A 22331-nucleotide genomic window follows, 5' to 3' on the forward strand; every position below is an offset into this window, starting at 1 on the left:
TGGGGGGGGGGGGGCGTCTGGTGGTAGGCACGGCCACAGTGCTGCCACAGGCTGCTGCTCCCCAAGGAAATCTGGGGCGCAGGCGGGGACGAGCATGACTCGGACAGAGCCCGAGGATACCACCGGGTCCCCCACACAGTAGGGGGACAGCTCAGTGGGCTCTCCCATGTTCAGTACCAACGCAGGATGGGCAGAGCTGGAGGCCACATGGAGATCATCCGGCCTGAGGGGAAACTGAGGCCAGAGAAGGGGCAGGGCTCTCAAAATGGCGATGGGCATGCATCACTTCACAGGGGTGCTGTGAAAAACCAGCACAGTGATGCAGAGAAAGAGCTGAGAACAGTGCCTTGTACGCTGTAGGCACCTAATGGATGCTAGCTGCCATTATTATCATCATTATTATTATTAGCAGCAGGCAGCAACCAAGTTCAGAGTCAGTGATGGAGGCTGAACTAGAACCCAGGGCTTTATTCATGATACGTTATTTTTCAGATTACAGGAAAGTTCCTCTCCTTTGATTTTTTTGGCCTGAGTAATAGATTCCTCTTCCCCAAAATGCAACCAAATAGCCATGTGGGTTTTCAGCTGAAGGCACATTAAATCAACCGGACACGCCCTGGGAGAGTGAGAACCCATGGGCCACCTGCTGTCCAAAGGTCTCAGGCAGGCACAGCATGGAGCCACCGGAATAAGGACGCTGGCCGTGGGGGGAAAAGTCCTCGCCCGAGACAGGGAGGCGGGCTGGTGAGGGACACACAGAGGAGTCGCCGCACCCACGTGACTTCCCGTGCCTGACAGCACTGCCGTCACGCGTGTGCTCTGCCTGTCACCAGGGCCCCGCGCCTCCGAGGAAACATCGCCATCCTTCCCGGCTCCCATCAGTCACTCCGGCGCCTAATGAAGACGCAAGCGGGGGAGGGGAGCTTGTTATTTCTCACTGTCACACACTGAATATCCCATGAGCCAGGGCCGCTCTGCTGATTTACCCTCTGCTCTCTGACGGCTTCCATTGTAGCGGTGATAAAAATATTTTCACTTGGATGGTAATAAAGCTGAATCTAGTTTACTAGCTATAACTGAATTCTATCTTGAAAGAATAAGTCAGTTTTAACCTTACGATGTAGTCGAGACAGCTTTCAGAGAAATTTCATTAAAATCGCATTTAACCTAAATTTAAAAACCCAGGGAAGGGAAAATGTGCACACAGATTAAGCCTTTAACGCACCGAGATGACACTGCTCTCCAGGAGTGCATTTGGGCATTTTTTTCCCGAAGGGTGAGAGTGTAAATTTTAATAATAACGACAGCCGGCACTCCCCTTGGCCCCCCTGGGTTGGGTCAGTATCGGCCACACTAATGGGCATCCGGGGGTGGACAGAGGCGCCTGCCCACGGAGCAGAGGCCCCAGACTAATAACCCCACCAAAGGAGTGCTAACCCACCCACCGCTACCCGCCTGCTACGCAGTTGATAAAAATGATGGTGAGATAATACAGGTACAAAGTTGGCTGGGCTCATGATGGGCCAGGCACCGTCCTAAGCATCTTACCTGTGCTGCCTCTTCACACTCCCGGGAAAACCATGGCCACCGCGGGACCATCACTCGCCACTCACACCCACCGCTGGGGCGACAGAACCAGAATCTGAATGCACGCCGGCCTCGGAGTCTTGCCCTGTGCTGAGTGGTGATTCAGGATAAGCCAGAAACGTTCAAGAATGGTTTCCAAGGAGCCCAAAGCAGGGCCCGCCTTCTTTCCTCGGCTCCTTAACCTGCCTCCCGTGTCTGCTCATGCATCAGCAGCCCCCGTCACCAGGGGACCGGTACTCTGGCATCTAATTTCCTTCTAACCCCCTAGTGGGAGGTCAACCTGTCCCTCAGGTTCCCACCAACTTACATGCCCCCAGCTTGTCACTGCTCTTTAGCACCCAGGACAACTCCCTCCCCAAGGGAAGGGTTTCCACGGCCTCACAGGAAGGACGGGAAACACAGGAGCATGGGGCCGGGGGGCGGGCAGGCTGCCGTCTATATACAGGCCTGCAGACCGCACACCTGCCCGCACCCCACCCAGTGCACCACGGACGCCCTGCGGAGTGATGGACACACACTCCGGGCCCCCAGCAGCCCTGTCACAGCGGACTGGCCGTGGAGTATTTGGTGGTGGCCCCAAACCATGAAGGACATCACAGAGGAAAACTACAGGGCCCCAGGGGCTTGGTGCCACCCTAGGCCAGGGTGACAGTGACATCTTCCTGGGACAGTCAACGGCACCTCCCGGGCTACAGCCTAAAGAAAGGCGTCCTGTAGACCCTCCATGGCAGCAGGCCCACCGGGTGGGCGAGCACGGGGCCACTGAGCCTCCCCAGGCTGCGTCGTCCTCCTCCGGCCGTGGGCTCCCTGAAGGCCAAAGTTGCATCTGTCACTTACCTCACCTGCCTCCCCTCCCTCCACCCATCAAACCCCGCCCCAGCCTGAAGCACTGCCCTGTTCTGCCACGAACAGCAAATGAGAAAGGGCCTAACTGCCTGGGGGTGTGGCTGAGGCAGTGGGCGGCAGCGTTCCAGGCAAAGGAAACAACGTGAACAGGGATCCCAGCATGGCTGAGGTCACATGTCATGCTTAAGGAAGAATAAACAGCCCCAGGCTTCAGCACGGCCTAAAGCTGGCTGGAGGATGAAGGGGTGTGGGATCAAACTGCGAAGGGCCTTGGAGGCCACTGCACCGCGAGTCCCGAGGTCCAGCTGCCGTTACATCAGCAGCAGCGTGGAGGGTGGACCAGAGAGGAGGAAGGTGCAGATCTTGGTTAGGAGGCGGAAGGCAGGGGCCTCCTACAAGCCCGCCTGCACTCATGGACGGGAATCAACCAGGTGAGTGCCCCGGGAGGCACGGGCAGCCCAGCGCGGCTGTGCGCGAGGACTTGAGTGACACACGACACATCTCCAAAGGTCATCACCCACGGTCAGCACAGAAAAATCCAACCATCCCCAGGGCGACTGTGAATATATTCACCGGACGGTTGAGGGGCCCTAAGCCAGTCTTTCAGAAAATAATGATTAATAAGTCAGAAACGGATCGAACCAAATGAAAAGGAGTAACTTCACTTAAAAAAATCACTTGGTAACCAGCCTCATTACAATGTCTGCACTGAGGAAAGTCAAATGAGCTCGGGTCAATCCAAGCCTTTGGCATAAACAAGAAGCCCTCCCGGAAGACAGGCCGCCCCTCCGTGGACATGTCGGGTGGCCGGAATGTGTAACGAGGTCAGTCTGCCCCTCCGCAGAATGGGAAGGTAGCTAACCTCAAGCGCTGCAGCCACGCCCAGAAAATGAACCACAGCTAAAGTGGGCACGTATGAGTGCAGAGGGGTGTGTGCACATTGGTGCGTGCGCGTGTTGGTGTGTACGTGTGTGTCGGTGTGTGCGTGCATGTGTGTGTGTATTGGTGTGGGGGAGCGTGTATACTGGTGTGTGCGTGTGCATATACGTGTAAAGGTGTGTGTGTGTCTACTGGCGTGTGTGTGTGTGTGCACACATGTATACTTTAATTTCAAATGACCCATCATGTGTGAGCCGTATTTTCATGGCCGCCTGTAACCTCTAGGAGAAGACAGCCTCAAGCTCGGGACTAAAAGCTTAAATTCCAACTTGACGCGACTTTGAACTCTCCCTTTGTGGAGTTGCCAGATAAAATACGGGAGGCTCAGTGAACTCTGGATTTCAGTATGTACCCAATACTGCATCCAACGAACAAAAAATGGTTCATTATTGATCTGAAATTCAAATTTAACTGAGTGTTCCATATTTTTATTAGCAATGATAGTAAAGATGATCCAGAATCTCAGAAATAGAATTGGAGGCACAGATTGAGAAAATACAAGAAATGTTTAACCAAGACCTAGAAGAACTAAAGAACAAACAAACAGCGATGAACAACACAGTAACTGAAGTGAAAAATACACCAGAAGGAATCCATAACGGAACAACGGAGGCAGAAGAACGAATAGGTGAGCTGCAAGACAAAATGGTGGAAATAACTGCAGAGGAGCAGAATAAAGAAAAAAGAATGAAAAGAACTGAGGACAGTCTCAGAGGCCTCTGGGACAACACTAAACGCACCAACATTGGAATTATAGGGGTCCCAGAAGAAGAAGAGAAAAAGAAAGGGACTGAGAAAATATTTGAAGAGATTAGAGTTGAAAACTTCCCTAACATGGGAAAGGAAATAGTCAATCAAGTCCAGGAAGCACAGAGTCCCATACAGGATAAACCCTAGGAAAAACACACCAAGACACATATTAATCAAACTAACAAAAGTTAAATTCAAAGAAAAAATATTAAAAACAGCAAGAGAAACACAAAAAATAACATTCAAAGGAATCCCCATAAGGTTATCAGCTGATTTTTCAGTGAAAACTCTGCAGGCCAGAAGGGAGTGGCAGGAGATACTTAAAGTGATGAGAGAGAAAAACCTACAACCAAGATTACTCTACCCAGCAGGGATCTCATTCAGATTCGATGGAGAAGTCAAAAGCTTTTCAGACAAGCAAAAGCTTAGAGAATTCAGCACCGCCAAACCAGCTTTACAACAAATGTTAAAGAAACTTCTCTAAGCGGGAAACACGAGAAGAAAAAGACCCACAAAACAAACCCCAAACAATTAAGAAAATGGTAATAGGAACATATATATCGATAATAACCTTGAATGTAAATAGATTAAATGCCCCAACCGAAAGACAGAGACTGGCTGAATGGATACAAAAACAAGGCCCATATATATGCTGTATAAAGGAGACCCACTTCAGACCTAGGGACACATACAGACTGAAAGTGAAGGGAGGGAAAAAGATATTCCATGCAAATATAAATCAGAAGAAAGCTGGAGTGGCAATACTCATGTCAGATAAAATAGACTTTAAAATAAAGACTGTTATAAGAGATAAGGAGGGACACTACATAATGCTCAAAGGATCAATCCAAGAAGAAGATATAACAATTATAAATGTTTATGCACCCAACATAGGAGCACCTCAATACATAAGGCAAATACTAACAACCATCAGAGGAGAAATAGACAGTAACACAATAATAGTGGGGGACTTTAACACCCCACTTACAACAATGGACAGATCATCCAAACAGAAAATAAATAAGGAAACACAAGCTTTAAATGACACAACAGACCAGATAGATCTAACTGACATTTACAGAACATCCCACCCAAAAGTGGCAGAATACACTTTCTTCTAAAGTGCACATGGAACATTCTCCAGGGGAGATCACACCTTGGGTCACAAATCAAGCCTCGGAAAATTTAAGAAAATTGAAAGTCATATCAAGCATCTTTTCTGACCACAACACTATGAGATTGGAAATCAATTACAAGAAAAAACTGTAAAAAACACGAATACATGGAGGCTAAACAGTGCACTACTAAATAACCAAGAGATCACTGGAGACATCAAAGACGAAGTAAAGAAGTACACAGAAACAAATGACAATGAAAACACGACGATCCAAAACATGTGGGATGCAGCAAAAGCAGTTCTAAGAGGGAAGTTTATAGCAATACAATCTCACCTCAAGAAACAAGAAAAATCTCAATTAAACAATCTAACCCTACACTTAAAACAACTAGAAAAAGAAGAAGAAAACCCAAAGTCAGTAGAAGGCAAGAAATCATAAAGATCAGAGCAGAAATAAATGAAATAGAAACAAAGAAAACAATAGCAAAGATCAATAAAACTAAAAGCTGGTTCTTTGAGAAGATAAACAAAATTGATAAACCCTTAGCCAGACTCATCAAGAAAAAAAGGGAGAGGATGCAAATCAATAAAATTACAAATGAAAAAGGAGAAATCACAACTGACACTGCAGAAATACAAAGGATTATAAGAGACTATTTACTAACAACTATATGCCAATAAAATGGACAACCACAAAGAAATGGACAAATTCTTGGAAAGGTACAACTTTCCAAGACTGAACCAGAAAGAATTAGAAAATATAAACAGACCCATCACAAGTAATGAAATTGAAACCGTAAGTAAAAATCTTCCAACAAACAAAAGTCCAGGACCAGATGGCTTCACAGGCGAATTCTATCAAGCACTTAGAGAAGAGCTAACACCGATCCTTCTCAAACTCTTCCCAAAAATTGCAGAGGAAGGAACACTTCCAAATTCATTCTACAAAGCCACCTTCACCCTGATACCAAAACCAGTAAAAGGTATCACAAAAAAACAAAATTATAGACCAATATCACTGATGAACATAGATGCAAAAGACCTGAAGAAAATACTAGCAAACAGAATCCAACAGCACATTAAAAGGATCATACACCATGATCAAGTGGGATTTATCCCAGGGATGCAAGGATTCTTCAATATATGCAAATCAATCAATGTGATACACCACATTAACAAATTAAGGAATAAAAACCATATGATCATCTCAGTAGATGCAGAAAATGCTTTTGACAAAATTCAACATTCATTTATGATAAAACTCTCCAGAAAATGGGCACAGAGGGAACCTACCTCAACATAAGAAAGGCCATATATGACAAACCCACAGCAAGCATCATACTCAATGGTGAAAAACTGAAAGCATTTCCTCTAAGATCAGGAACAAGACAAGGATGCCCACTCTCGTCACTATTATTCAACATAGTTTTGGAAGTCCTAGACACAGCAATCAGAGAAGAAAAAGAAAGAAAAGGAATACAAATTGGAAAAAAGGAAGTAAAACTGTCACTGTTTTCCAGTGACATGAAACTATATATAGAAAATCCTAAAGATGCCACCAGAAAACTATGAGAACTAATCAGTGAATTTGGTAAGGTTGCATGATACAAAATTAATTCCACCCACGAAAAGAAACGAAATTGATACAAAATTAATACACAGAAACCTCTGGAATTCCTGTACACCAACAATGAGAAATGAGAAAGAGAAATTAAGGCAACACTCCCATTTACCACTGCAATAAAAAGAATAAAATACTTAGGAATAAACCTGCCTAAGGAGGAGAAAGACTTGTACTCAGAAAACTATAAAACACTGATGAAAGAAATCAAAGATGACAAAAACAGATGGAGAAACAGACCATACTCTTGGATTGGAAGAATCAATATTGTGAAAATGACTCTACTACCCAAAGCAATCTACAGGTTCAATGCAATCCCCATCAAACTGCCAATGGCATTCTCCACAGAATTAGAACAAAAAATTTTACAATTCGTGTGGAAACACAAAAGACCCTGAATAGCCAAAGCAGTCTTGAGAAAGAAAAACAGAGCTGGAGGAATCAGGCTCCCTGACTTCAAACTATACCACAAAGCTACAGTAATCAAGACAGTATGGTACTGGCACAAAAACAGAAATATAGATTAATGGTACAGGATAGAATGCCCAGAGATAAACCCAAGCACATATGGGCACCTAATTTACAACAAAGGAAGCAAGGACATACAATGGAGAAAAGACAGCCTCTCCCATAAGCAGTGCTGGGAAATCTAGACAGCTACATGTAAAAGAATGAAATTAGACCACTACCTAACACCATACACAAGAATAAACTCCAAACAGATTAAAGACTTAAATGTAAGACTAAACACTATAAAACTCTTAGAGGAAAACATAGGAAAAATGCCCTTTGACATAAACCACAGCAAGATCTTTTTTGACCACCCTCCTAGAGTAATGGAAATAAAAACAAAAATAAACAAATGGGACTTAATTAAACTTAAAATCTTCTGCACAGCAAAGGAAACCATAAACAAGACGAAAAGACAGCCCTCAGAATGGGAGAAAATATTTGCAAATGAAACAACAAAGGGTTAATCTCCAAAATATACAAACAGCTCATGGAGCTCAATATCAAAAAAAAAAACAATCCAGTTAAAAAATGGGTGGAAGACCTAAATAGACATTTCACCAAGGAAGACATACAGATGGCCAAGAGGCACATGAAAAGATGCTCAACATCACTAATTATTAGAGAAATGAAAACCAAAACTACAATGAGGTATCACCTCACACCACCAGTCAGAATGGCCATTATCAAAAAATCTAGAAACAATAAATGCTGGAAAGGGTGTGGTGAAAAGGGAACCCTCCTGCACTGTTGGTGGGAATGTAAATTGATACAGCCACTATGGAAAACGGTATGGAGGTTCCTTGAAAAATGAAAAATAGAACTACCATATGACACAGCAATCCCACTACTGGGCATATACCCTGAGAAAACCATAATTCAAAAAGAGTCATGTACCACAATGTTCACTGCAGTACTATTTACAATAGCCAGGACATGGAAGCAACCTAAGTGTCTAGTGACAGATGAATGGATAAAGAAGATGTGGCACATATATACAATGGAATATTACTCACCCACGAAAAGAAACGAAATTGAGCTATTTGTAGTGAGGTGGATGGACCCAGAGTCTGTCATACAGAGCGAAGTTAAGTCAGAAAGAGGAAAACAAATACCGCATGCTAACACATATATATGGAATCTAAAAAAAAAAAAAACAAACAACTGGTACTGATGAACCTAGTTGCAGGGCAGGAATAAAGAGGTAGACATAGAAAATGGACTTGAGGACACGGGCTGGGAGGGCAAAGCTGGGGCAAAGTGAGAGTGGCATTGACATATATACACGACCGAATGTAGAACAGTTGGCTGGTGGGAAGCAGCAGCATAGCACAGGGAGAGCGGCTCAGTGCTCTGCAATGACGTAGAGGGGTGGGATAGGGAGGCTGGGAGGGAGGCTCAAGAGGGAGGGGATATGGGGACATGTGTATGCATACGGCTGATTCACTTTGTTGTGTATCATCAACTAACACAGTACTGTGAAGCAATTATACTCCAATAAAGATCTATTAAAAAAAAAAAAACTGAAATAGGTTCTCACAGTGTTTTCAATCCAAAGACAGCAATTCCATTTACATTACCTTATTTCACAAAAGACGCATGAGCACAGAATCCAAGGTGAGGCTGCCCCACAGGGGGCCCAGCCCCCCGGATTCAGTCACAGGGGCTCTGACTGCAGCCTCTCGAAGAGCCCAAGGGCTGAACTTGGGGGCAACTAGGGATCATGCAGCCTCAAAGACTGACATCAGATGTAACAGACATAAGGACAAGAAAGGTACAAGGTGTGTCACTCGGATACATGATATCAGATGTAACAGACATAAGGACAAGAAAGGTACAAGGTGTGTCACTCGGATACACGGCAAAAATGTGAAATTTCACTTTCAAATATGTGTAAACACTCCAGGTGTGATCTGGAGTGAAACGCTCCTCCAGTGCTTTGTGTGTTGACATTCTAGCAGCCCATATGGTGTGTTAATGTATATTTATGATTGAAGCAGTGAACTACTCAATGATTGGTGTGAACTGTTGACCTTATGTACAAAAATTGTTTCATAAGTAGGGAACAGACTGATGTTAACAAATGCTGAGAGCACCCGCTCTTACCTCTGAACTTCTCTCTATGCCTCACCCATTACTCTGTCCCCAGTCTCGGGGCCAGGCTCGCCCGGCCCAGGCAGAAGGGCCCTTTCCTTTCCTCCTGACTTTTGTTGCAGCACGTGACTCGGTTTGGCCAATGAAATGCAGCCAAGTACCGGGGACCACTTTCTTTCGGAAGCACAAAGAGCCTGTGAACAATCCCCAAAGATTTTCCCTCCATCACAGGAACTGGGCCAGCAAACTCCTGAAGGCAGCTGCTCCATCAGCCTGAGTCCCCAGGTGAGGACAGCACAGACCAGAGCCCTGAGCAAAGCCACAAAGGATGTGCCATGTGGGTGAGAAGCAAACGTGTGTTGCTTGAGCTGCTGAGGTTTACAGGCTGTCTGTTGGGGCTTAGGGTTAGGGTTAGGGTTAGGTCTGTTTGGCCAGCAACAGTGGTACCTGGCTTCCGCCCAACGGGGACTTTTACCCTCATCCCTCAGAGTTTGGCCCACATGCGCCTTCGATGCACTCCTGGTGCCAGGCCGTGTGCTCGGACACTGCACGAAAGGGTTCAGATCTAACCCACCCCGAAGCATCAGAGGACACAGCGTGTGCACTCAGGCAAGGAGTGGTGGCAGCCCACAGAGGAGAGGGAACTGGTGGTGGGAGAGGGAAGAGAAAGCGGGGAGGCAGCAGCAGCACAGAGGGATTCAGGGGCACCGCAGGAGGCTGGCCCCTGCCCGGGACAGGGATGTGGGAAACAGGTCACAGCACCCAGTGCAAAACCCAACCACGGATGTCAGCATCCTGCTGCGCATGGCAGGCAGACCGGCTCGCCCAGGGCGCACGCACACCCCTCTGCTTACGGGTCCCTTCCAGGGTCTGCAGGCACCGGGAACAAGCACCACAGCCCCCACACGCCCACCACTGCTCCAGCGTGTGTGAGCAGAACCTGAGGACGTGGTGAAGACCCTAGTGTTTGCGGGCTGCAGCCAATAAGACCAACCAACCAGTCCTTGTCTATTGGAGGCCCTGAGGCTTGGACACAAACGACCACACGATGGGGGGTGGTCTCACGGAAGCGCTGATGCTGCCTGGTGTTTCTCTGAACGAGAGCTCTGTGCACAGCCTTTCCCAGAAAAAGTCTGAGCATCGTGCAAGGCGGCCCTAGAAGAACAGAGGACCGGGAACCACATCTAACACCGAGGGCTCAAGCTATTTCTCCCCAGGAGAGAGGAAGAAACTACATTTGATAAGAGATTAAGAAATCAATGTTTTTTTAAAAAAAGGTCTGAGGCTGCTTTTTGGACGAATGAGAGCTACATGAATACTGACTCCTCAAGGCCACACGCTGGCCTTTGTCAGATAAGCTCTGTCTCACCCGATTATCAACAGCTGCTGCCCCTGGTCTCCCAGACTCAATCCTTCCATCTGCCCACCCGCAGCCAGAGTGCCCCAAAGAAATACCAAATGTCCCTCAGCTGGGCTACGAGGTGGCCTGCTGGAGGCTGACCGGCCTATGGCAGTAACACATTTGCACAAGAAGCAGCTTGCTCTGCTCCAGGGACAAAATAAAGCACAGTTTGACAGAAACAGGAAATCCCTAGGCAAGCCCTTGCCCAAAAAATGTGACCTAAGAATTCACCTTGTAGAGGCAGGTAACTGTTAGAAATGGGTTCTGCTAAGGTCATAGCAGACACTCATCCAGAACTCCCAGATCCTTTCCAATTTCCCAAGAGCCAGTGCTTTCATCTCCCAGACCTCAGACCCAGTCTCAGTATTTTCCCATTCTCGGTGGGATTTCGTCTTCCTGTGGTGATTTCATCTGGTTCTACTCCTAAGCTGCCCATATACCCACTCCTTTTCCCAATGACCACCTGACCCTCCCAAGGCTGGATGGGGTGCTGACCGGCCGATTTCCAAGGGCTCTGAGGTTCACAGTAATTGTGGTCCCCTGCTTATGCTGCAAGGGTAGGGGTGTGCGCTTCGTCTGCTTTCCTTCTTGATTACACAGCTTCTCGGAGGCAGTGAGAAACAATTCAGATTTAGGTGGCCTCTTGGACTTTCAAATTCATTCCTGAAGGGTATTTCTGCTGGATGTTGACACTACGGTGACAGTTATCATTCTTCCTGCACATTGAACATATCTTCTTGTCCTTCTGTTGAGAAGACAGTTCTCAGACAGCCATTCTTAGAAAATAATCTCTTACTCTTGCTGCCTTAAGAATTAGTCTTCAACTGAATTTTACTATGATGTGTTTACATACAGTTTTCTCTTTATTCTCCTGAAGATTCAATGGGCTCTTCAATCTGTGAATTGGTTTATTTCAGTACTTTTGGAAAACAATGAATCATTATCTCTTCAGATTCTTAGTCACTCTCCCTTGTCTCCTTCTATGACTCCAAATAAGTACATATGAAGCTCTCTAACCATACCTTTTATATCTCTTACTTTCTATATTTTGCATATTCTTATCTCTCCATGTTTTGTTTTGGCTATTCTCTTCCAACCCATCTTCCAGTTCATTAACTTTCTCTCTAGCTATGTCTAATTTGTCAAATCTGCCCACTGACTTTTTAATTTGGTTATTGTATTTTTCAAATCTTTTATGTAAAATCATATAGTTTCCCACTACCATGACAAACATTCTCAAGATTCTCTTTTTTATATTTCTTCATACATAGTAAGGAGAATAGTTTCATGGTCTATGTGTAAGAATTACAGAAACTTAACATCTTGTGGGCCTGTTTCTGTTATCTGTTGTTTCTGTTTGTTCTCACTTAAGAAGTCTTGAATGTGTGTGTATCTTTGACTATGTGTAGATCATTTTAAGTGGAAAAAAAAAAAAAGCAGAAACAATTTGAGGAACAACTTTCTGGTAACTTCCTCCAGAAAAGATTATTTTTTTTGCTTCTCCCAAGCACTCTACTCCAGTAGAGAAGTGCCGTAATCAAGGTTCAAACAACCCTGGTCCTCTCAGGTGATGTAAACCTGTCCTGCAAGACTGCACAAGGGCAGTTTCACTTCAGTTCCACCCTGACAGTCGGTCTTCAGTTGGGCATTTTCTGCACTCCTATCCTCAGGTAGGCTACGGTTTGATCCTTTCCCTCCATGAAGCTGTCAAAACTACACACCACGTTGGGATTCTTTCTTCTGGATTAGCAAGAACCCTCAGAACAACAGTGGCCTTCAGGGCTGGGCTCATCTCTCTGGTTCCAGCATTCTTCCAGAATCTGGCCAGGAAGTCCTTGTCTCCTTATTAGCAGTTCAATGCTTTTACGAAATTTGTTTTCTTTTTACCTTCTTTGTTCTCTTTTTTTCTCTCTTTCATTCTTCCTCACCACCCCCCATTTGTTTGTTTGTTTGCTGGCTTTAAAAAACAATCTTATCCATTTTTTAGGTCTCTTCAGTGAGAAATCTGGTTGGAATTACCTAGCCCACCACCACTGGCAGTGGAAGGTCCTCCTACTCTCACCTTTGACATTGCCAATTCAGTGGCTCAAGGCTCCATCTCTCATTGTGTGGGAAGTTCTGAAAGCTCTGCCCCGAAGATTACAGACTCCCCTGGGGCTTCTCACTAGCCAGCTTACCTCTCTCGAGACAATTACCACCCACCGGGCGGTCTCTCAGGCTGCTGCCCATCACCTTCCTGCTCGGCCTCCATTACAGACACGACCCTCTGTCTTCAGTCACTCCACCTTCCTGTCTAGGGAACAGACTGTTTCTCAAGATTTGGGGGTAACAGAGAGTAGGGTACCGTACTACTCAAAATAGAAAACTACTTTAGAGTACTTTTCAGAAATCGTTTAGCCAGTTGTCACAGCTAGAAAATAAGACAGTGACTTTGACCCTCCCCTAATCTTCCCCACCCCCCGCTCCCACCCCCTCCCCTCGCTGCCACCCTCCTGTACCCCTGGGCCTCTGCCCTCCTCTCCCTCTCCATTCTCTTCTGACTTACAACACTACTACTGGAACTCCAAAATTCCTCTCACTTTTCCTTGTGTAGCAATTTTGCTCTTTTCTAAACTATTCCCATCTGGGTCAAGCCCATAAAACCTCAGCTTTCTTAATAACAGGTCCATAAAATTGTGTTCCTTCACCAAATTGCCAAAAAGTTCTGAAATCAATGCTGTCCTTGCCCTGAAATGCAAAAATGGGGCAGTGCTTTTTTTTTTGTTATTTTTTTAAAGCAATATTTTCCTCCTAGTGTATCCTGCCGTCCCTGCACAGTCCCAAGACCACAAATTCTTTCTCCAGGAGGACAGTGAGAGAAGGGGGCCTGTGGACACTTCTCCCGGGGCTGCTGCGGGGGAACAGCCCAAACTCTGTCAATTCTGCTGCTTCCTGCTTGCAAAGCCTGGGAATTCTGCTGAGGCCACCACAGAAGTTGTCCCAGGTTTCACTGGAAGAATAGGTACAAACATATTACAAAGTCTAACCGATTACCAAAAAGAGCCTCCTCCTACGTTGTGAAGAACTGATCATTTAAACAAAACAACCACAGGATGAAAATGCCCTCCTCGGAAGCTGCAGGAAAATAAAAATGGGATTCACTGAAAAGCCCAGATCCGGCTGGGATTCCTCTGGCTGCTGCTGCTGCTCTTTTAAACCATCACCCAGCAAACCCGAGATGTGCTTCTTCTAAACCACAGCACCGGAGAAAATCAACTCAACTATTTCCCAGACTGCAGCCCTGGAACAAATAAGCACCAACCGCAACTTTCCAACCTCCACAAAAATACAAAATCTGCCTTCTAAGAGACACAGGAGGGAAAGAAGGACTGCTAAGGAAGTGTAATTCACAGCTCCTGCAAATTGCATTTCAAAGAACAAAATGCGGCTGGGGGAAAGGAGTGAAACTGCTATGGCAGGGAAACAACCCAGAGCGCCCAACAAAGATCTCCCCATGAGGTTAAGAATAAAGGTACATAAATGCAGTTACATAAGCCAAAAACAGTACTTTGAATAGGTAGCTGCAAAGCAGCTAAATACACTGAATCTAAGTATTAGTGGAAGAACTGTGTAGAACTTCATGATATGGAAATTAGGTAATAACCATTAGATGCAACTGCAAATCAGATTCAATCAAGGAACAGAATGGAGCTGATAATTTGTATGACTCCATTTTATAATGTCATTCAATCATTTCCCAAACCAAGTGCCTTTCTTGGGAAGATGATTACTGATATACTTTCTACTGCTGAAGGTACAGCAAGGGGAAGAGACACCGGGATATGCCCGTCCTTGGAAGGCAGCCCTGGAACACGGGCAGTGTGTCTACGTTTTAAGCAAAGTACGATTTCTCTGCAGGTTCAGTGAAGTCATCCACCAAGCTCACACCGGGCTCCTGATGACACAGCCTGTGTCTTCTCTGCGCATCACCACTGACCAGCCAGCTGGTGTCACAAATCCATGCCCGGTTCTGCTTGGTATCCCTCTGGTAATGCTCTGTTCATTAATTTAACAAACTATCAGGAGAGTATGCTTGGAATGGGCAGCATTATCTCTCAACTTTAATTAAACTCTGCTATTGCAATATGACAGTCAGCACATCATAGGGGGAATTATTTTAAGGATGAGGGTAGAAAGTATTTCAAAGCCCCCACTTAAATATGAAAGCATAATCTAAAATGGCCGAGCACATACTATAATTTTTCTATAATATTAAAGATGTTATTTTCAGACTCAGTAATTAATTGGATTCCGTGGAGAAATTACGCCAACATCCTTGATAGCAAAATGATGTGCAGAGGCAGGAACAGTGCGCCAGCGGACGGCCATAAACAACCCGGCTGTCACCCAGATTATGACAATCACCAGGCTTAATAAGGAGTAAGAGCTGCCTGCTTCTAGGATGCACTCATTACTTCCTGCAAAGTGACGGCACTGAATTCTGATTATATCGCCTTCGTAAAAGGAATGGCAGCGGCACCTGCTCCAGCGGCGGGTGGCCTCAGAAGGATGAGAGGAAGGCGCAAGCCAGGGGCCACGGGCTGGGCGAGGACGGCATCCTGTCAGCTGATGGCCCGTGAGTCCTGAGCCTTCCACCACCTTCTCCCCCGCCCCACAGGGAAAGGGGAGCCCAGGAAGCTGGCTTACCATCGATCCGGCTCACGAGTTCTTCCAAGATTTTCACTTTCATTTGAATCCCAGGTTGAGCAAAAGTGTAGTTGTCCTACGGGAAAAATAACAACGAATATCATATGCATGGAAAATAAAACCCGCTTTCCAAAGGGCAAAAAGGCAGCGGGAACAAAGGTGAACAGTTTCACAACATAACAGATTCACAAAGTGATCAACGCACAAGGCATTAGGCTGCGTTACACCACCAGTGTGCAGCACGAACCAGAAGGTGAAGTCCGACACCCCCTGATGTCAGAGGGGAACACACCAATCTCAGGAATATTTAATGGGGCCTATCTATGTACATGCAGATATTTACATTTAAATTGAACAAACAGCTCACTGAGGGCCAGAGTCTGCCGAAAGTTGCTCTGGCTGGCACAGGGGCAAAAAGCACTCAACGCCGCAGGGGAGCCGATGCGTGCCGGCGACCTGGCCGCACCAGCGCCACGCCGGCCATCCCAGGGTCAAGGACATGGTCACTGTGTGAGCGCAGCGTGAGCGTGGGACTTCGGTCTCAGTGAACTCCGTGAAGAGGTTCATCAACTAGGACAGGAAAACCAGTGTGGGCATTGGGCGGGGGGAGGGGGGCCTCCAGTCAGGCAGACCTGGAATGAGAGCCCAGCTCTATCACTCGGATGCTGTGTGACCCTGGCGAGTAACACGACCCCTCTGGGCTGCAGTTTCATTATCTATACAGTGAGAATGACAGTGCTGACCTGCAGGACTGCTCTGAGGCTTCAGGAAGCACTGTGAGTGGCAGGCGCATGAAGGCTCAGGGACAGCAGGCCGGGCGCCCCACTGCCATCACCTGAGAACACAAATCAGCTGGAGGAGAAGGTGGCGCCCACCATGTCCCGCCCCAGGGCATCGCCACAGAGCTGCCCTCAGGAGCCTCTGCCGGCGCTCAGGGACCATGTGCAGAATGAGGGTTTCAGCTGGACTCCTGCAGTGATGGACTTACACTGCATGATACGGAAGGCGGGGTAATGACCCCCCAGAGATGTCCAGGGCACATTCCTGGAGCCAGGCAAGGGGGACAAAGGTTGCTAATCGAGGGACTGAACCAGGGACAGCATCCTCGATGACCCAAGTGGGCCCAGTGTGACCCGGGGCCCTTGAAGGTGGAGGAGGAGACAGGAGAGTCAGCGTCAGAGCTGCGAGGACGCTTGATTCGCTACCGCGGACGTGGAAGGCGCGCAAAGGCGCCACCACCCAAGCAACACAGACTCGAAAGAAACCAAGGAGCGAATTATTCCCTGAAGCCCCAGAAGGGCCGCAGCCCTGCCCACGTCTTGATCTACACCTTGATCCAGCACCCCAGGTGCATGGCAGCCTTCTGGCCTCCAGGACAATGAGGTAATAAATGTGTGTTGTTTCAAGCCACAATGCACTGCACCTGCGGGTCCTTGAACTCGAGTGAGCGCATGGGGGCCTCGGGCCCTGGCGGTTCAGGGGGGCTCCTGCTGGGCCGGTGTTAGGAGAGGATGGCTTGTCCTCAGGGAGGCACAGGGGAGGCCCCAGGGACGTAGGAACAGCACTCCCAGTGCCACCGCCCCAGGACCTGCGAGGGGGGCTCCAACGACACAGCATGGGAGAGAGGAGGACCTTCACACCAGCAGCAGCGTCTAAGGCTGAGCAGTCAGACGTGGAGGGCTCTGATTCCAGCACAGTCGGCACTCCCTGGGTTTAACACGCGTGCGCACACAAACACACCCCTCCTAACTAGAGCAGGAGTGGCAGCCACGACGACACAGAACTTGAAATGCCTACAAGGCAACAAGGATCTTTTCCCCACAGAAACAGAAAATGAGTCGACTCAGACCTAACTTCTTGCTGAAGTTTTTCCCAAGTCGATTTCAAGTGACAGCCTCTGAATCCAACTGTCACATCCCCGCGAGGGCAAAACCGAGGACAGCTCCGTGCGGTGCCCCGACTCAGAGCAACCCTGAGGTCCCACATGCGCCCTGCTCTGCGCAGGGGGACGGTGCTCCTGGGGCAGCTGCCACAGGGGCCTGGCGTGCTGTGCCCTCTAGACACGGTGACAAGCTTGTGCGTTTTGCCACACTTTGAAGTCTTGTGAAGCGAGGGCTTTCGCAGACTGGCGCTCAGTGGACAGGACCTCTGGGCCCTGAAAGGCCTGTGCATGTCCTGGTGAGACACCAGGTGCCCCTCCAGCCAAGACAGGGCAGCAGCACAAGCACAAGCTGTGAGCTTTCATGGACTTAGACATTAATGGGCAACGGAAATTCTGGTTTTGGACTTGAACTTACAAGGGTTGGCCTTTAAGACAATTTCTCTCTGAAACTGGGTAACACAAGGAGATTTATATTCGAATTCGGGGCAGGCTGTGTAGCTGGAAGCTTATACACTGGCATTTCACCTCATGGTGGAATTTCTGATGAGCCAGGTGGAACAGTCAAGCAGGACATAATTAAGGATGAGAAATAAACTAAGAGTGGAGGCCTTACAGATTGTCAAATTAATGTTCAATTCTGACACGTTTCAAAGCCATCAGGACCAGGCTCTAACGTCCTCTCCCCGGCGTCCCAGGAGAATCCTCAGAGGAGCGGGGGTTCCGCTGGGGGCTGGCCTGTCCCGATGTGCTGTGGGCTCCAAGGCGGGCCATGCCCCTGGCCGAGAAGGGACCTAATGGTTATGCAAACAGCCAGCTGAGGGAAACACTCTCAAACCCGGGGTCTGCTTCCAAGTGGAGGGAACTCAGCTGGGGCCTCTCTTGCACTATCTCCATCCCCAGAAATACTCACCCCAAGAAGGCAACTTCAACTGCTAAGCCAGTAGGTTCAGCCCTCCTTCCAGCTCTCAGAATAGGTTGATCCCCCAGGAAGGCTGCTCCCCCTTGGAAGGTTGCTCCCCCTGGGAAGGCTGCTCCCCACAGAAAGCTGCTCCCCTGGGGAAGGCTGCTCCCCCAAGAAAGCTGCTCCCCCGGGGAAGGCTGCTCCCCTAAGAAAGCTGCCGGGGAAGGCTGCTCCCCTAAGAAAGCTGCTCCCCCAGGGGAAGGCTGCTCCCCACAGAAAGACTGCTCCCCCAAGAAAGCTGCTCCCCTGGGGAAGGCTGCTCCCCTAAGAAAGCTGCTCCTCCAGGAAGGCTGCTCCCCCCAGGAAGTCTGCTCCCCTCGGGAAGACTGCTCCCCCAAGAAAGCTGCTCCCCCAGGGAAGGCTGCTCCCCCAAGAAAGCTGCTCCCCCGGGGAAGGCTGCTCCCCTAAGAAAGCTGCTCCCCCAGGGGAAGGCTGCTCCCCACAGAAAGACTGTTCCCCCAAGAAAGCTGCTGCCCCGGGGAAGGCTGCTCCCCTAGGGAGGCTGCTCCCCCAGGAAGGCTTTTCCCACCCCGGGAAGGCTGCTCCCCCAAGAAGACCGCTCCCCCCCACCCCCTGAAGGCTGCTTCCTAGTACAGCTCTGATGCACGTGAGGGGGTCCCGCCCAGGCCCAGTGCTGGCTCTGACAGGGTGGGTCAGCCTGAATGATCCTGGGATTCAGTCAGCCAGGTTATTTGGCTCTCACACCAAGACAGGATTTCAAGCTTCTCATTTAGAAGAAATAAAAGTTATTCTTTGGCCATCTGCCACTATTTTATTTCTCAATTTGTTCAAAACCCAGGTAGGGGAGATGAGTTCTCTTGAAAATCCAAATAATAAGAAAAGAATGACACCCGAGAGTCTAAAAAAAAAAATCTGTATTGTGAAAGGACCTGAGAAGATTGACAGGTGTGGCCTTGGCATCTGGATTTAGGCAGGGGGCGGGGGGCAGAGGAGACCACCCTTTAGAAGGGGCACAGTGTGGTCGGCTGAGGATGGCCCCGCTCAGTAGCCAGGAAGCCTTGAAGGGCACATCAGGGACATTCCAGAGCCAGAGGCTGAGTTGGAAGGTGTGAGGGGAAAAGAATGTTCTGTGGCCTCAGGAGAGGCACTGGGCACTCAGGCCACCCAGCAGGGCTCCAGCACCCCTCATCTGACCGTGGGTTCTGCCCGCTTCAGGCAGGGGCGCCACCCCCAGCATGCCATCCAAACCCGCGCCGGCAACGCACCTGGCACAGAAAACGTCTGCTGAATAAATGTATGACTAGGCAGGCAAAATAGGAAGTAAATAAGAATGCAGTATATTTACAGAAATAGTAACAGTCATAATATTAACAATACTCCATGAAAAGTAACCATGCATAGCCTTTCAAACTGAGATTTGATTTTGTGTCTTTAAGAAACGATAGAATATGTAAAACTTATGGGTCAGAGGGAAGGAAGGAAGGTCTGAAGAATACAACGACCTTTTGGGAAATGTTTTACAGAAAGTGAAGTCTGTAGCAGACAGACTTTACCTTTCTGCTTACCTTTTTACAGAAAAAAATCAACAAAAAGCACACCAGGCTTGCCTCGCATATGCTGCCGTTCCCGCCTCACCCTCCAGCAACAGCAAACAGCATTTTCTGTGCTCTTCAGAGAACAAGCAGAATAAACTCTTCTGAAGGAGCATTTCAGAGAAGAGCTGGAAGATACACTCATATTGGCTTAGCCAGAAGGACCCCAGCACCCGCCTACTAAAACTCCCAGCTCCCAGAGAACTGAGAATCCCTCTTACCTCTGACAAGGGGCTGTGCCCCCAGACCAGAGATGCAAGTCCTCAGCAAGTCCCACACCCCTTTCCTGGCCAGTCTCACTCTGAGAAAGCCGCTTTCTTAGGCTCAAACCACACTTGCTCCCTCACCTGCCCTGGACCTGCAACTGGAACGACTCAGCAATACAAGGCCCCATTTCAGGCACCCTGATGATCCAATCAGTGCAACTGATGCATCAATCCATGCAAGACAGAACCACAGCAGACTGGGAGCTCTTCCCTCTGTGCAGGAAACACTGCCTGAGTGCCTCACGCGTGAGACAATACCCCGAGGCTGGAGCAGAGACGGTGCGGAAAAGCAGGCCGGAGACTGACATCCTGACACAGGCCCGTGTGCAAGGTCGGCCCTCCCTCAGCCAGCGCCTGGGACCGAGGATTTCGGGTGTTCCCACCTCTCCCGAACCAGTAAGAATGGCTCGCTGGCCTCAGCTGAGCACCGTGGTTTACGCCAAGCTCCTGCTTTCCTGCCGGTCCGTGCCAGGCAGAGGTACCTATGTGAACAGCCTCGGTACAGATCCCAGGCGCAGAGCCTCTACTGAGCTCCTGGCAAACAGTGACAACTCATCGCTGGGGCATTAGGCGTCTCCTGCTACTCCACCGGGGCAGGACTCCGGGCAGCTGGCGCCTGGGTCCCCCCAGGCCTGCTCCCTTGGCCGCTGCCGCTTCACACGACTGCACTGGGAGGAATCACGGCCAGAAGCACAGCTACATGCTGGGAGTCACGGGACCTGGGGCAGTCCTGGGCCTCCCAACACAGTTGGGCAGGAAAACAGCACGGGCCTTCTGTCCAGAGATGACGGTCCGGTCGTTAAGCAAACGTTCATCACGCAGGCCACGCAAATGCGCACGGGGGCTGGCCATGCCCTGGGGAGCCCGGCCGCCATGGCACAGAACGGGGGCCTGACCCGAGGACCACGCAGAGGAGGTGAGGCCCGGGCCGAGACGCAGGGAGAAGGAAGCTAGGCACACTCCAGGCGTGGAATGAAGGCCAGTGCGGCAGGAGGGGCCGCAAGGAAGCTGGGGTTGACCGGAGAAGACCATTCCGAGGCTGGAAGGCCACGTGGGGATAAAGGGTGAGACCCCAGCAAAGCTACAGAAGGAAGCTACTGACACGGAAACGGGGAGCCACCACGGTTACGAGATTTGCATTTGGAAAAGATGACTCTGGCCGCAAGGTGGGCCGCAAGGTGGGGCGTAACAGAAGGGGCCAGAGAGGATGCCCCTCCCAGATTCTCAGTTCGCTGGGAGCTGGGAGTTTTAGTAGGTCAGCTACAAGACCAAAGCGAGAATCTGGGCACAAGACCCACGAGAGCATCCCACTGGCGACGCAGTCAACCCAGGCTGTCCAGGCTGCATTCAACGAACCGTACTGCTTGGTTCTGGGAACTTGAACGCAGGGCTTCTCACTTATTCCTGTGAGCTCGTTTGTTTGACTGGCTCTCAGCCGGAGCTGCAGGCAGCGGAACTCATTCTGCACCTTGATCGTGTCATCGATCACATTAGCTGTCCTTCCAAGCTGAGAGGCGGTGGGTAAACTCACACCCTCCACGTCTCCGCCACGGTCTCTGGGAAGAGGGGAGAAGGGCGAGGACAGAGCTCCGCGACGCTTCTCAGATGGAAGAGCATGTAGAAGTCTACCAAGGGCTGCCCTGGGGGCGCAGTGGTTGGGAGTCCGCCTGCCGATGCCGGGGACGCGGGTTCGTGCCCCGGTCCGGGAAGATCCCACGTGCCGCGGAGCGGCTGGGCCCGTGAGCCGTGGCCGCTGAGCCTGCGCGTCCGGAGCCTGTGCTCCGCAACGGGAGAGGCCACAACAGTGAGAGGCCCGCGTGCCGCAAAAAAAAAAAAAAAAAAAAAAAAAAGTCTATCAAGCCAACTTCTTTCCCACCCGTGAGCCTAGTTTCTCTGATCTTCTGTTTCCTCGTCTGTAAAATGGTGAGGAACGGCTCCTTCCCAAGGCGTTGGGGGTGTGAAGTGATTTGCTGTCTCTCAAGAGCCCAGACAGAGTCCACACCAAGGGTGAGCCCGCCCGCCCAGCCGCCCACCCCCTCCACAGCTTCCCCAGTGACATCGGACATAGGACATGGTGAAGGCTGGAGGCTCCCCCAGCCCTGGGGGGGGGGGGGGGG

At 49.2% G+C, this 22331-nt stretch overlaps 1 protein-coding gene across 2 annotated transcripts in view; it reads right to left on the minus strand.

Annotated features, from left to right (window-relative positions):
- TBC1D22A (TBC1 domain family member 22A) overlaps positions 1-22331 on the minus strand; it is a 324171-nt gene that overhangs the window by 98945 nt on the left and 202895 nt on the right. For both annotated transcript variants that reach the window (XM_007453900.1, XM_007453901.1), the window contains one exon: positions 15553-15628. In XM_007453900.1, coding sequence (XP_007453962.1) covers positions 15553-15628 — 76 coding nt within the window. The remainder of the gene's footprint in view (positions 1-15552; positions 15629-22331) is intronic.

The sequence above is a fragment of the Lipotes vexillifer genome, unplaced genomic scaffold, assembly GCF_000442215.2.
Source record: "Lipotes vexillifer unplaced genomic scaffold, Lipotes_vexillifer_v1.1 scaffold382, whole genome shotgun sequence".
Lineage (NCBI taxonomy): Eukaryota > Metazoa > Chordata > Mammalia > Artiodactyla > Lipotidae > Lipotes > Lipotes vexillifer.